The sequence below is a fragment of the Eurytemora carolleeae genome, unplaced genomic scaffold (genome assembly GCF_000591075.1).
Source record: "Eurytemora carolleeae unplaced genomic scaffold, Eaff_2.0 scaffold795, whole genome shotgun sequence".
Lineage (NCBI taxonomy): Eukaryota > Metazoa > Arthropoda > Copepoda > Calanoida > Temoridae > Eurytemora > Eurytemora carolleeae.
Window position 1 is genome coordinate 14,226 of NW_019396722.1, and position 15,146 is coordinate 29,371.

Here is a 15,146-nt window from a genome sequence, read left to right on the forward strand (position 1 = left end):
TCAGGAGATACACTGCAGGTAGAACATACGACCATCAAACTTTACCCTACAGTAGTATCATCATTAGTATTATCATTATCATTATCATTATCATTATCATTATCATTATCATTATCATTATCATTATCATTATCATTATCATTATTATCATTATATAATTATCATCATTATTATCATCATTATCATCATTATCATCATTATTAGTATTATTAGTATTATGATCATTATTACCATTTTTCTCATCATTATCATCTTAATCTTCATTTAAAATTAGAGATTTATGCCACAGTAAACATACTGGCAATTGTAACTGAAGCATGGTTTATACAACAAGTGGAGAACTTCTCACGTTTTAATGGAACCACTTTTAAGCTACAATACCAAAACTTTTACTTTACAGAGATTCCAAATAATACCTTTTAAGCGCATTGGGTTCCGGATTTAGGCCATGTTTCAGAACCATTGTGAATGTAACAGTCACTGCAGTGATGGCCTGCATCTCACCATGAGTCAAATCATCGTCGAAATGGTGGGCGAGTGCTTTAATAGCGAAGGACTTCTTACAGGAGAAGAGAGGACACTTGACTGAGCGATTCTCGCAACCTTTCTCATGGCTCTTCAATCCGTCCACCTGGGCTTCATGTTGACACCCGGCCTCCTAGAAAATCAAATTAATTGGGTGACAAAAAAAGTATTTAAAACAGAACCCATGTTTCATCAACATCAGTGCCAAACAAAAAGACTACTGCTTGAAAGAGTAGTAAAATGGTAGAAAAAATATGTATATTAAATGAAAATAATTAGAAGGGATATTATATGGATTGAAAATAAGGGGTACATTAAAGGGAACACAAAAGTTTTGATCACAGAACAAGAGTCAAGAGAAGTGGTAGAAATAAGGATAAACAAAATAGAAACACAATTATCTTACCTTGAATTTACAAGAATGAGGAATGAGATCCAGAATCCTGTTTGTAACATTAGACACACAACGCTGAGCTGGACTCATCGAACCTAATAAAGAAAAAGAAAAAACTTCAATTTTTACTCTTTTTTTAAAAGATAATTAATGAAAATTGTACCTTGCATATCGGGCGCTAGGCAATGTTTCCCTTGCCGAGACAAGGTTCACAGAAAACATGTCTGTTCGTACAGCAGGGAATAGGGACATTGCGGGGTACTTCAAAACATATCAGACACTCTACTGCAGTCTAAACCCATCAGTTGGTTATAATCAAATCAACTCGGCTTCAATCAATTATCTATTCAATAATTCAGCCTATAGTTTCAGTTTGCCTTTTAAACTCTCATTGTAATTTTAAGTAAAAAATTTCTTCATTATTTCTTCAGCAGAATTCCGCAACCTTTTCTAGAGAAACAGTAATTAAAAATAAAGAACTTCATTGAGAAAAAAATGGATATCTTGCTCAGTCTTAATGATCCAAAGCTTTAAGGGTACCACTGTGAATTAAACAAACAAAAAAAACCTTATCAATGGAGGAGTACTTAACATCATGTCAACCTTTAAAGTTGAAACCCACAACTTTAAAGAGTTCCGGCATACAGCCAAATTCTAGTATTTATTTTATTTATTTATTTCGTGAACGTACACAATTTAAATAATTGGTACAATTAAACAGCAGAAAAAATCTATAAAAGCATATATCAAAAATGAATACAAATACAAGAAAATGGCAAAAATTGCCATCTAATGATATTGCCTCATCAAAATCAATTTCAATTCAAGATTGCCATCTAATGATATTGCCACAACAAAAAAAAACATTTCAGTTCAAGATTGCCATCTAATGATATTGCCACATCAAATTACATTTCAGTTCAAGATTGCCATCTAATAATATTGCCACATCAAAATACATTTTAGTTCAAGATTGCCATCTAACGATATTGCCACATCAAAATACATTTCAATTCATGATTGCCATCTAATGATATTGCCACAACAAAAAAAACATTTCAGTTCAAGATTGCCATCTAATGATATTGCCACATCAAAATACATTTCAGTTCAAGATTGCCATCTAATGATATTGCCACATCAAAATACATTTCAGCACAAAATTGCCATCTAATGATATTGCCACATCAAAATACATTTCAGTTCAAGATTGCCATCTAATGATATTGCCAAATCAAAATACATTACAGTTCAAGATTGCCATCTAATGATATTGCCAAATCAAAATAAATTTCAGTTCAAGATTGCCATCTAATGATATAACATGCATTTGATCTATAAAATAACATGCATTAGATCTATAAAATAACATGCATTAGANATTGCCATCTAATGATATTGCCAAATCAAAATAAATTTTAGCACAAAATTGCCTTCAAATGATATTGCCACATCAAAATAAATTTCAGTTCAAGATTGCCATCTAACGATAAAACATGCATTAGATCTAAAAAATAACATGAATTAGATCTATAAAATAACATGCATTAGATCTATAAAATAACATGCATTAGATCTATAAAATAACATATATTAGATCTATAAAATAACATGAATTAGATCTATAAAATAACATGAATTAGATCTATAAAATAACAGTTTTAAAACTTCAACTTATTTTTCTATTTTCAGAGAAATGTAAAAGATAATTACAAAGTATGTGTATATGTACCTGTAGACTACCCAGCAAGGCTATATGTGTTGCAAGAAGCTCGTTATATTTAATATCCCAGTTGACCGGTATAGAGGAGGAGGAGGTGTCTCCTTGTTGCTGCTGGGAGACAGAGTTCTTCTTCACCCAGTAGGAGCACCCAGGCTCAGGGTCATCTTCATCCTGACATACGGAAACTTATGAATCTTGCACATGAAAACTTATTAATAATATACAGTGGTCAGCATATATATCAATACAGTGTCGGATACTGAAATAGTAATATAATAGAATTGTAGTACCTGCTAATTCCTTGGTAAATACAGTATACACTATACACTATACAGTTTACACCAACCATTCTTTATTATGTAGCATCTCAGTACCGGATATTGTAATGAAATATTTGTCAGTCTCTGTATTATATTACTATTTTGTATTGATATATATACTGGAGACTATCGCTGAATTGTCATCTTCTTTAACCCCCTTGCACTTATCTCAAAAAGAATAAAAACAAAAATGATTGTTCGTAATTCTTAATTCCAAATTTACCCGATTAGTATCTGGGACCACGTCAGGACGAACTGGGGATGACGAAGCATTGCAGTTGGAAGACCGAACACCACCAGAACCGGAGGGACCTACCATGGCGGAAGGGCCAGCCACAGCTGAAGGATCAGCAGGCTTAGGCACAGCAGAAGTGGCAGAGGGGCCAGCCATAGCGGATAGGCCAGCTATAGCAGATGGACCAGCTACGGCGGATGGGCCAGCTACGGCAGATGGGCAAGCTACGGCGGATTGGCCAGCTATGGCTGAAGGACCGGCAAGAGTGGGAGGGTCAGGTGCAAACCTAACCCGCTTTGGTTGATTACACAGAAAATACTTCTCTTCCTCTTCTTCTAGTTCCCGTTTGATGGCCTGCAATTATATTAATCAATGTGAGATTTATCATTAATTTACGGTCAATAATATTTCCCCCTTTAACTTAATTAAAATTTTTGTTAACAAAATATTTTACCATTATTTGAAAATCCTCCGGATTTTCTACGTCTATACGGTTAGATGCTCGGTTTGAAGGTCTCCTCAGCATGCCACATTTATCAAACCGGGCCGCACGCGGGGTTTCTCTGTCTGATACACGATAACTACAGACTGGTGTTGGCATCATTTTCCCGATGGAAATCATTGAACATCGAGGACGGTTAGAGGTTGAGGACATGTAGCTCCGAGGTGGATGTTGGTGTCCTATCCCTTCGTCACTGGATACATAAAATTCATCTTCTGAGGACTGATCTTGGTTACTTATCCTGCTCATCTAAAATCAAATCAAATCAAATCAAATCGAATCAAATCAGATCGGATCGGATCTGATTTGATCTGATTTGATCTGATTTGATCTGATTGGATCTGATCAGATCGGATCTGATCAGATCTGATCGGATCTGATCTGATCTGATCTGATCTGATCTGATCTGATCTGATCGGATCTGATTGGATTGGATCGGATCTGATTGGATCGGATCGGATCAAACCAGATTCTTAGAGTGAGCTCCTTCCACTCCAAAAGTGATTTTACTAAATGAGGTCTGAAGAAAGGTTCGCATTTAAATAACCCTTCTTTCCCCCCCCCCCCCATGCATTTCTGGAACAAAACTTGTGGCTCTCGCATCTAATGAAAAGAGAATGGTCTGACATCGAAGCAATATCAAATAAAAAGTAAAAAACCGACCTGCGTTTTGTAACGGAGGAGGTTAAGTCGATCTTCACGTTTTTGTCTAGGTTTGGTGCCTGGCAGAATGGCTACGACTGGTCTGTTAGTGTTAGCATTCAACTCATTCTGAAGCTCCTGAATTTGAGCTATTCCGGTGACGTCCAAAAATCGATTGCTCTCTGTATTAAAATCCGAAGCATCATCCCTTTTACTTTCGAAGGCTCCCGCTTCACTTCCAGAGGCTCCCGCTCCACTTCCGGAGGCTCCTGCTCCCCTTCCGGAGGCTCCCGCTCCACTTCCGGGGGCACCCAATCCACTTCCGGATACATCCAATGTGGTTGAAGAATCCGAAGATCCTTCCGTCCTACTTACAGAGGGTGTCTGCGACCCTATTTCTGAGGCCAGCTCTAACTTATTTTCTGAGGCTGTTTCCGCCCTTTTTCCAGTGATCCAGGAAGCATAAGAAAGTGAGGTTGTACTTCCGGACTGTGCTGGTATTTGTATATCAGGCACAGCAGATAAATCTTGAATTCCATCGTTGGTCAAATCTAAGATATTTTTGACCTTCACCACGCACTTCTTTATCACAGTGGCGGGTGTAGAAGTTTCTTCTTTCTTGATCGGGATTAGACGTGAAGTTGGAGTAGTGTTGGTTTCTGAGTTCTTAGTTTTTTCATAGTCCCTATTAAAAGGGCCTCGTAATAATTGATAGCTGGGATTGTTGTCATCACTACTCATATCGCTATCACTGTCGTGAATGTGAAGGCTTTGGCTATATCTGGAACGTATTTCTTTCTTCAGACCAGCCTTGTATGGAGCTTTAGATTTTCCTATAAAACATAAATAAAATAGTTTCGTTTGTTCTAAATCTCAGATTAACCAGGAACAAATAACCCAAACCCACACACCACAAAAAAATCTCCCCTAATGCATTGTGACAAAGCTTTTACCTTTCTTGCCAGTTTCTTGAACAATCTGAACATCTATCTGTTCAAACAAAACTTCGATATCTTCTTCGTCTTCATCTTCTGTAACAATAAGTATTTGATCGCACTCCTTGTTTGAACCTGATTGTTGTGCACTGGATAGACCTGCTCTGATACCAGAGGGCCCAGGAACAGGAGACTTTGCTGTTTCTTTATCTCCTTCATCCTCATTCTCAAAGTCGTCATTAAGAGCATGGCTCAGTTTCTTCTCCAGGTTTGCTACGACTACCAGGAAATCTGAATATGAGTCTGAACCTGAGTTTGGTATAGATTTGGAACCTGGAGCAGGGATAGAACTTGGACCTGGAGCAGGGTTAGAACTGGGACTAGGAGCAGGATCAGAACTGGGAACTGGAGCAGGATCAGAGCTGGAACCTGGAGCAGGGTTGGCAGTAGCACCCGGATCAGGAATGGAACTTGGTCCAGAGGTAGGATCTGGAGTAAGACCAGAACTGGGTCCTGCAATTATGACAGAACTTTGTTCAAGCGTTTTTTGCGAAGTTTGTTTTTGATTTGAATCTTTGTTTTGCCCTTTCTGTGCTGCAGAGTTATCTTTGTTTAACATGTTGAACGCTCTGCACATGAGGGACTGAGTGGGTGTATCTAAAAAATAAAAAAATGGTTTAAAAGTTAGTTTGAATCTTCGTTCATCGCTGCATTTTCAGGGTTAGTAGACATAATTTCCAGTGACCCAGTTCTGATTCAAAATGTACTTAGGCGCTTTGTCTGATCGATTGCATGATAAAACTAGTATTTAATCTTTCTTCTCTTTCAACATTTTTAAAAATGTTGGTTTCTCTATTATGCAACTTGCGCATTTCTACTTCAGACTATGCAGGAAATTGTTAAAATTAAACACGTTGAAACTAGAAATTTTTGATCAGATAAAGATTTTAAAGGGAGTGACCGGCTATATAAGGTAGTTGAACTGAGAAAGCAGTGTTGTGGAAAACTTCTTTAGGATTCATTTGAGACATATTAAACTTTTTAAAGATCTGTAAATCCTCAGTTTAAGCGCAAATTCCACGTTCAAAACTCCTACTTTGGGGGTGGATACGTTTTCAGAATTAGTTTTTAAATTATTAAATAACGACGACATAAAATGTAAAAAAGTTCTACAATATTTGAATAAATCTACGAATAAATTAAAAGAAAAATAAGAAATTCAATATTGTAGAAGACGATGCCTGACCGCGTTAAACAAATCCCACAAGATTCAACAGAATGACATAGAACGGATACGGGGCATAGTACTGATAAACATCTACACGTGTGATATCGATATTTACTCTAGTTCTGAACCCTCTAGTAATAAGTTATAAGAAATATATATACTGAAAGAATTTTATGTGTTTTCATTAGAGTCTGACTCACGTCCTCTATAATAATAATAATAACAACGAAATAATTGATTTATTGACTTCTCTTAACATGTCTCAAATGAATCCGAAAGAAGTTTTCCACAACACTGCATAATCAGTTCAACTACCTTACATAGCCGTCACTCCCTTTAAGAGTATTGTTGTGAATCAGGCACACCCCTTTTTGAAAAATATAATTATAGCTTAGTTAGGTAATTGATTTCGATTTTCTTGTTTGAAAACAATTCTAAAGTTTTTAGCACAATTTTTAAAAAACAACATTTTTTTTACTTTTTATGACCGATTGTTCAGTGAGAAAACGAACAAAACAGATGGAAAATGAACAATAATTCTGAGAACACATGAAATCAACTATTTTTGAACGATTGAAAAAAACCGAACGAAATGGGCCCATCATGAGCGATGTACGAACGAAATGAAAAAAGCCGAACTCGCCCATTTCTAGCCACGTGATAAACAGAGGGTTTCTTGAAGTCAAGCCTCCTTCTCACCTTGAGTTTTCTGACCCTGCTTCAGAACTGTGTCACATTGCATCAAGGAATCCAAATCTATAATTACAAATATTAAATATTCAAACCGACGTATTTATTATGATGAAAAATATATCTTCATTCTTCACTTACTATCTTCCTTATTCTTACCATTGCTTAACTTATAAGATTTCAAAGCCCTAATAATAAGTCCAATCTATTTCTAAGGAAATCCACAAATGAATAAAAATAGAAAATATTCGGTATATATTTCAGTCTTAAAATGTGTTTGTGTCAATCCAATAAAATTAACGGCTGAATTCGCTGAACCGATTGGCCCAATTCTTTTATTGGGACACAAGATACCAGAGTTGATTGGTTTTATCGGTTTTTTGTTTTATAAAAGTCACTTGCCCAAATTTTTTGTGGGGCCTCGCGTGACCCCAGGGAAGGTTTATGAATGATCGAATTATCAAAACTTTGCTTTTAACAATATTGGATTTCAGAAAAGGGGGGGGGCCACAAAACGTATTACTTTCCGGAAAATTTAAACAGTGTTTAAACATAACTTAGAATTGTCGTAGGAGGCTTTCATCATCATCATCATCATCATCATCATCATCATCATCATCATCATCATCATCATCATCATCATCATAGCAGTGTTGATCAGGATGCACGGTTCGAGCCAATCCTATCCATCTTCGGGACTGAGTCCTGCTGACTATATACTTTTAGTTATAGTATTATTAAAAAATCTTAATCTTCATTTAAAATTAGAGATTTAAGCCACAGTAAATATACTGGCAAGTGTATCCGAAGCATGGTTTATACAACAAGTGGAGAACTTATCACGTTTTAGTGGAACCGCTTTTAAGCAAAACCATACCAAAACCATACCAAAACTTTTACTTTTTAGAGATTCCAAAAATACCTTTTAGGCGCATTGGGTTCCGGATTTTGACCATGTTTCAGAACCATTGTGAACGTGACCGGCACTGCAGTGATGGCCCGCATCTCATCATGAGTCGAATCATCGTCGAAATGGTCGGCGAGTGCTTTAATAGCGAAGGACTTCTTACAGGAGAAGAGAGGACACTTGACTGTGCGATACTCGCAACCCTTCTCATGGCTCTTCAATCCGTCCACCTGGGCTTCATGCTGACACCCGGCCTCCTAGAAAATCAAATTAATTGGGTAAAAAAAAGTATTTATAACAAATCCCATATTTCATCAACATCAGTGCCAAACAAAAAGACTACTGCTTGAATGAGTAGTAAAATGGTAGAAAAAAATATGTTTATGTTTATGTTAGGATTATTTTCGGGACTCCTGGCGGAGTATATAAGAAAATTTCCGATTGTTGTCATGATATTCATATGGTTGCATATATCACATTAATATACAGAGTATATTATATTCAATAATTACGAATATCCAGTGAACCAAGATTAAAAATAAGGGACATTTATTTTTTTCTTTTGGTAGAGTTTTTATTTTTTCTCTTTCTTGGCCTTTTTTTTCTTTTTTGACGTGTTTTTTTAAAAAAATTTTCTTAGATTTTTTTTTTCTTATTTGGCCTTTCTGTTTTCTTTTAAAGTAATCTTTTTTCGGCTCTTTTTGTCCCAACAAAATAAACTAGATTAGAAATTTTTTACATATTCATCATATCTGGATTTAAAAGTATTTAACGTTGGTGCTGTTTTTATATCACAGGGTAAATCATTCCATGGAGAAACAACTCTTTGGCTAAAAAAATGTTTACGAATATTGGTTCACCAAAATTTTGCACTAACTGAGAGAGGATTTTTTGGCATTCTTTTAATCCTATTGGATGTATCTGCTAACATTGAAAACCAAGTACATTTATTAACATTATTAACACCATGAATAATTTTATAGGTTTCAATTAAATCATAGCGGAGTCTTCGATTTTCAAGGGATTGTAAATTGAGTTCTATTAGTTTACACTGTACGATGAGCCAGTGAGTCCTGAAACCATTGAAACCGCCCTTTTTTCCACTTTCTCAATAGTTTCTTTATCAAATACACTCCAAGGACACCAAGCTGGGACGGAGAACTCCAGGTGAGGTCTCACATAAAGTTTATAGAGATTGATGAATGTAACTTTGTCTCTATAATGAAATGTTTTAAATGAAAATAATTAGAAGGGATATGATATGGATTAAAAATAAGGGGTACATTAAAGGGAACACAAAAGTTTTGATCAAAGAACAAGAGTCAAGAAAAGTGGTAGAAAAATGTATTAACAAAATACCTTGAATTTACAAGGATGAGGAATGAGATCCAGAATCCTGTTTGCAACATTAGACACACAACGCTGAGCTGGACTCATCGGAACCTAAAAAAGAAGAATAAAAAATATAATTTTTTAAAACTAATTTTTTAAAAATAATTAATGAAAGTTGTACCTTACATGTAGGGCACTGGGCAATGTTTCCCTTGCCGAGGCAAGGTTCACAGAAAACATGTCCGTTCTTACAGCACGGAACAGGTGCGTTGCGGGGTACTTCAAAACATATCGGACACTCTACTGCAGTCTAAACACATCAGTTGGTTATAATCAATTCAACTCGACTCCAATCAATTATCTATTCAATAATTCAGCTTATAGTTTCAGTTTGCATTTTAAACTCTCATTATAATTTTAAGTAAAAAATTTCTTCATTATTTCTGCAGCAGAATTCCGCAAATCCCTTTTCTAGAGAAACAGTAATTAAAAATAAAGAACTTTCATTGAGAAAAAAATGGATATCTTGTTCAGTCTTAATAATCCAAAGCTTTAAGGGTAGCACTGTGAATTAAACAAACAAAAAAACCTTTTCAATGCAGGAGTACTTAACATCATATATCAAAAATGAATACAAATACAAGAAAATGGCAAAAAACATTTCAGTTTAAGATTGCCATCTAATGATATTGCCTCATCAAAATCAATTTCAATTCAAGATTGCCATCTAAAAATATTGCCACATCAAAAACATTTCAGTTCAAGATTGCCATCTAATAATATTGCTGCATCAAAATAAATTTCAGCACAAGATTACCATCTAATGATATTGCCACATCAAAATACATTACAGTTCAAGATTGCAGGAAAAATTTTCAAGTGCAATTAATGAAGTTAACATTGATTTACTGTCAAAAAAGTCGAATTTTTTCACAAAAAACGCGCGCGCGCGCGCACTTTTGCTCAGATTCCTTCAAAACCAAAAAATGCACGTAATATACATAATTCTGAGTTTGCATGCAAAAAATTAGCCTCCTACGACAATTCTAAGTTATGTTTAAACACTGTTTAAATTTTCCGGAGAGTAATACGTTTTGTGGCCCCCCCCCCTTTTTAAAAATCCACGAAATTTTTTTTTAAGTCCGCGATGTTTTGTTTTGTTTAACAATGTTTTTTTGAGAAAATGTTCACAATTGAAATAGAAGATGGGCTCGAAGCACCCTAAAGGCCTAATACAAATAATAATGCGTTGCTTTAAGAAAACTAGACTCATTAATTGAAAATTGTATTCGGTAAATTGTTTGAAGCACATTAAAATGCTTACCTTGAGCGTCATTCTTTTCTTCTCTCTCTTTTTCCTCCTCCTCCATATTAACCTCCTCCTCTCCCTCCTCCTCTCCCTCCTCCATATTATCCTCCTCCTCATCTTCCATCTCGGCATTATCATCACCATCTTCCTCCTCCTGTTCAATCTCATCCTCCTCCTCATCATTATCATCATTTTCTACCTCTTCCTCAACCTCCACCTCAGCATTATCCTCATCCTCCTCCTCCTTAGCATCCTCAGCATCATCATCAACATCATCATCAGCATCCTCGACCTCCATATCACTCTCGACCTCGGGAATAAGAAAGTCCTCTCTTGTCTGTTCTCTCAACATGAGAAGATCCTCGCCCATTTTCTAAAAGCAAACAAATACATTCAGGATTTTCAAAAAAATGATAGATTCACATTTATAGTTCTACCAACTTTTTCATTTTCATTTAACTTTTCTATTTTTGCTTTTTCTATAAAATCTTGAAAGTTGTCATTTCTGTTGTTATTGTGTGTTCTTCATTTTAAGAGTGCCATCAGGGATTCACAAAAATAATCCTAATGAGACGTTTTTTGCAATCATTAAATGAGGTTTCATCAACTTTTTTTTGAGGGACAGCTGTGTAAATCACTAACCCCACATTCTTAAAATTTATGTATTGCAGAAGTGGTGGTGGTGGTGGAGGGAGGTGGGGGGGAGTCTAACCTGAATTTTTAATTGCAAATCATCTAATACTTGATGAGCTGGATCAACGTCGGAATCGGACCTGTCGTCCGACATAATGAACAATCTGAAATTAAACAATGTTGAGTTAAATCTCAAATCTACACATGCTCATAGCAAGATAGCAAGCATTTTTTACTCTTCTTTACTTGGATAAATATCCCGAGCACGTTACAGGAGTGAGATCATACGCACGTTACTGGAGTAGGTTTCTATGCATGTTACCGACGCGCAAAGTTCTTGTCCATAACCCCAACCCCTCGTTGAATATTATGTTTGTTGGATTTGATTCTGCTCTCCACAGAGCTGCTGGCAGCAGCAGTCTTCAGTTGTCTCTGCAGGAACTCAGGGTCGTGGGAGTGCCTAAACATTTAAATTATTAAAGAACTACTTTGAATCCAGATCTAGATCCATAAGGAGGGTTGTATATATTAGATTTCGGATAAATCGAAAAAAAAAATGAAAATGAGACATCAGAAGGCGAGTTTTTTCATTCTTTTTGATATTCCTCTACCCCAAAAAATCATTTATATTCTCCAATTCAACGAAAAACCCTTATTTTTTTTTAATAGAGGGGGGAGGAATTTGATTTTTTAAGGAAAATATAAACCCGTCTTAATGACCGCTAAAATATACAGATCCATGGATTCAGATCCAAGTGGTAAAATATCAACCTTCTATTAATATGAAGTAGTCATGTCATGAATATCGTGTAGCACTATATGTGTAAACCTGAATTGTACATTATTAATTATCAATTTTGTATATAGCTACATACAACTCATTATTTGATTTATATAAAACTGCGCTGTAAATAACTACCAAACATGATTAGCTTAATTATATATATATATATATACAGGGTGGCCAAAACTTTTTTGAACACATCCGTACAAAAATCCGTACATTTTCAGAAGAAATCCGTACAATCCGTACAATTTTCGAAAAACAATCCGTACAATCCGTACATTTTTTAAAACCAATCCGTACATTTTTTTAAAAATCCGTACATTTTTTTTAAAAAATCAGGGTACAGGATACTGGGTACAGGATACTGGGTACAGGATACTGGGAACAGGATACTGGGTACAGGATACTGGGTACAGGATACTGGAACATCTTCTTGAATAAGCAATCAAATAAGTACTTATGGAACATATTCTCAAATAAACACTTCTTGGACATATCTCGAAAATTATGAATGAATTTTGATTGTCAATTGAAACATTAATCATTCATTAAATGAATTTGGTTCGATAAGCCTTGTCAAAAGAGAATGGATTAGATAATTTCTAAAATATACGGCCATCAGTTTGTTTAAAAACTCATAAAAATTTTAAACTTTTGAAGGTCTAACACAAAATAAAATATATATTTCAAAAAAAACTGTCAAATATTAATTAGAATAATTGTGTGAAATCAAAGAATTATTACATAATTCTAGCAAAAATGCCAATTAGAGGGGTAAAAGTTAGACCCTGCAGGTTCCAATTATCATGACTGTACTGCATGACCATTATAGGATTTAAAACAGTACCTAGAAACAAGTGCCTCAAAACGTAATGTCAGCATGGGAAAATACTACTATTGTAATTATGAATGTCGATTTAATGATTCAGGAAACACACTGTATTTATTATTTGATTGATCCTAGTAACATGGAATAAAGATTTTTTACACGTGGGAATAATTTCTCTCCATTCTGCACCTTATTCTGTAAGTTATCATGCCTCAATAATTGATGAAATAAAATCAGTGTGTAATCGTACCTCTGGAACCAATGGCCAGCTAAAATATGCATATCCATGGATTCAGATCCAAGTGGTAAAATATCTCTGTTTGTTTGTTTGTATGTCCGAACAAAACTCATGAACGCCTTGACCAATTTGCCTAATATTTTTATTTGAAAACTTGGAAGAACCACGGGAATGTATTTGTCTTGGTTTATAAAATTCTTAACTTTGTAAGTTAACTTTGTGGAGATTAAAGTTTCTAGGCAAAGCTGTGTTCCAGAGCTAGCACTAAAATGTTCTCAAATGTTCTTTTGAAAACCAAAAATGTGTGAAATATGGAAGAATTATTAATAGAAGAAACGTGGCTAAAGAAAAATATCCATATATATATAGTTTGATTTAACAACGCATATGTATTATATAAAAAAGACTTTGGTTCAATGAGGAGCCATGTTAAAAGGGAATGGATTAGGTAATATCTAAAAAAGACCGTCGGTTTGTTTAAAAACCCCAAAAAATCCTATGAAACTTTAGAAAGTCTGCCACAAAAAATAAAATATATTTTTAAAAAACTGTCAAATATTAATTAGAATAATTGTGTGCAATAAAAGATCTAATACAAAAGACGATAATAGGAGGGGGAAAGTATATACCCCTGAACCCCCACCCCTCCTGCATGTTACTGTTCTACTATAATAATAGGGATAGAATACTGTACCCTAGAAACAAGTACATCAAAACGTAACGCAGGGGTGTAAATCATAAAGAATTACCCTGGGAATAATTTTAGATAACCTGGGAAAAAATAAAAAATTGGACATTTTTTTAGATAATAAATACCTTCACATTCATTTATTTCCCTTAGTCTTTTGTTATCATGTTCTAATAATTGATGAAAAAATCATTATGTTATGTTGCCGTACCATCCAGGGTTAAGTTACTCGGGTCTGTCCTAGTGAACGATTTTTGGACCCCCCCCCCGAATTTTCTGAAATATTTTCATCTTATTTTCACTACTAATTTATCCATTTACAAATATAAGTTTGTAACCTCTTAACCAATATAATCAGGACTATTGTGAGTTATGATCAATGCGTTTCAAACCGTTTCAATCCGTTTCAATCTGTTTTCTTGTATAATTTTTTAGTTATACATTTTTTGACTTCCTTCATATGTCTATTCAAATTCTCAATTAAGAATTTAGTTTGAAGGAAACCAATAATGATAACATATGTATCTCGATATAGCGAAAAGATATTATGACGAAATAAATCTATTTTCATATCCTAAACGTTGATAACGTATAATGATTTCATTAAATTCTTTTTCAATAAATTTACTGCATATAGCTAGGTTATAGATAGAGACCTGTGCTGTAACTTTGGTATAACATGCTGTTGAGTCACTGTGCAGTCTACACACACACTAAATCAGTAACGAGCTGTAACAATTTAAAGCCTATCTTGGTTCCTTTCAAATCGAAAGCCTGAGGTGTAGACTGATGAAGCAGGAAGCTTCAATTCAAGCCGACTCTCGCCTTGACAACAATAGCAGTACGGTACCGTAGGCGTAAGGCACATCAGTGGTACTTGCACGACACAAATTCGTCTGCGCTTATCTTTGGTACTGGCACGACACACGTTCATCTGCTCTTGCATGTGGTACTGGCATGACATAAATTTGTCTAGGCTTGTTAGTGGTATCAACACGGATCACTCAACGCTTGCGTAATGTGTTTGGAGTATGACAGACATACTATCTAACTGAGAAATTTGCTACAACTTCCAAAGATTAGGAAGTTCAGTAGGGGGGGAGTTGCGTAATGCGTATAGACGATGGAACATTACCCTTCCTAAGAGAGGCTGCAGATATTGCTTGTCCGTCCATTTGCTAAAATCCCACAAAAAACAGCTTCAAACCCTTTAACCCCAAAAGGCACAG

General features: G+C 35.2%; 2 protein-coding genes across 2 annotated transcripts in view; both read right to left on the bottom strand.

Annotated features, from left to right (window-relative positions):
• LOC111707802 (AT-rich interactive domain-containing protein 4B) lies at window positions 1–11,544 on the bottom strand. The gene is made up of 12 exons (XM_023480959.1): window positions 11,455–11,544; window positions 10,758–11,115; window positions 7,204–7,260; window positions 5,295–5,933; window positions 4,363–5,174; window positions 3,652–3,948; window positions 3,186–3,551; window positions 2,652–2,813; window positions 1,118–1,211; window positions 932–1,014; window positions 417–658; window positions 1–46 (listed from the first exon to the last, which is right to left on the bottom strand). Exons 1-12 carry the CDS (start codon window positions 11,527–11,529, stop codon window positions 1–3), a joined length of 3,231 nt encoding a protein of 1,076 aa, XP_023336727.1. The 5' UTR covers window positions 11,530–11,544.
• Window positions 11,539–15,146, bottom strand: part of LOC111707797 (pre-mRNA-splicing factor CWC25 homolog) — a 12,178-nt gene continuing 8,570 nt past the window's right edge. The window contains exon 7 of the mRNA XM_023480955.1: window positions 11,539–11,835. Within this exon, the coding sequence (XP_023336723.1) occupies window positions 11,694–11,835 (142 nt within the window). The 3' untranslated portion in view covers window positions 11,539–11,693. The remainder of the gene's footprint in view (window positions 11,836–15,146) is intronic.

Bases quoted from the DNA above. Each gene is read 5' to 3' on its own strand.
- LOC111707802 (XM_023480959.1), bottom strand. From the start codon at position 11,529: ATGTCGGACGACAGGTCCGATTCCGACGTTGATCCAGCTCATCAAGTA. The intron at 11,116-11,454 runs GTTAGACTCCCC...GTTTGCTTTTAG, and splicing joins ATTTGCAATTAAAAATTCAG to AAAATGGGCGAGGATCTTCT. The intron at 7,261-10,757 runs GTAAGCATTTTA...TTGTAATTATAG, and splicing joins AGAAAAGAATGACGCTCAAG to ATTTGGATTCCTTGATGCAA.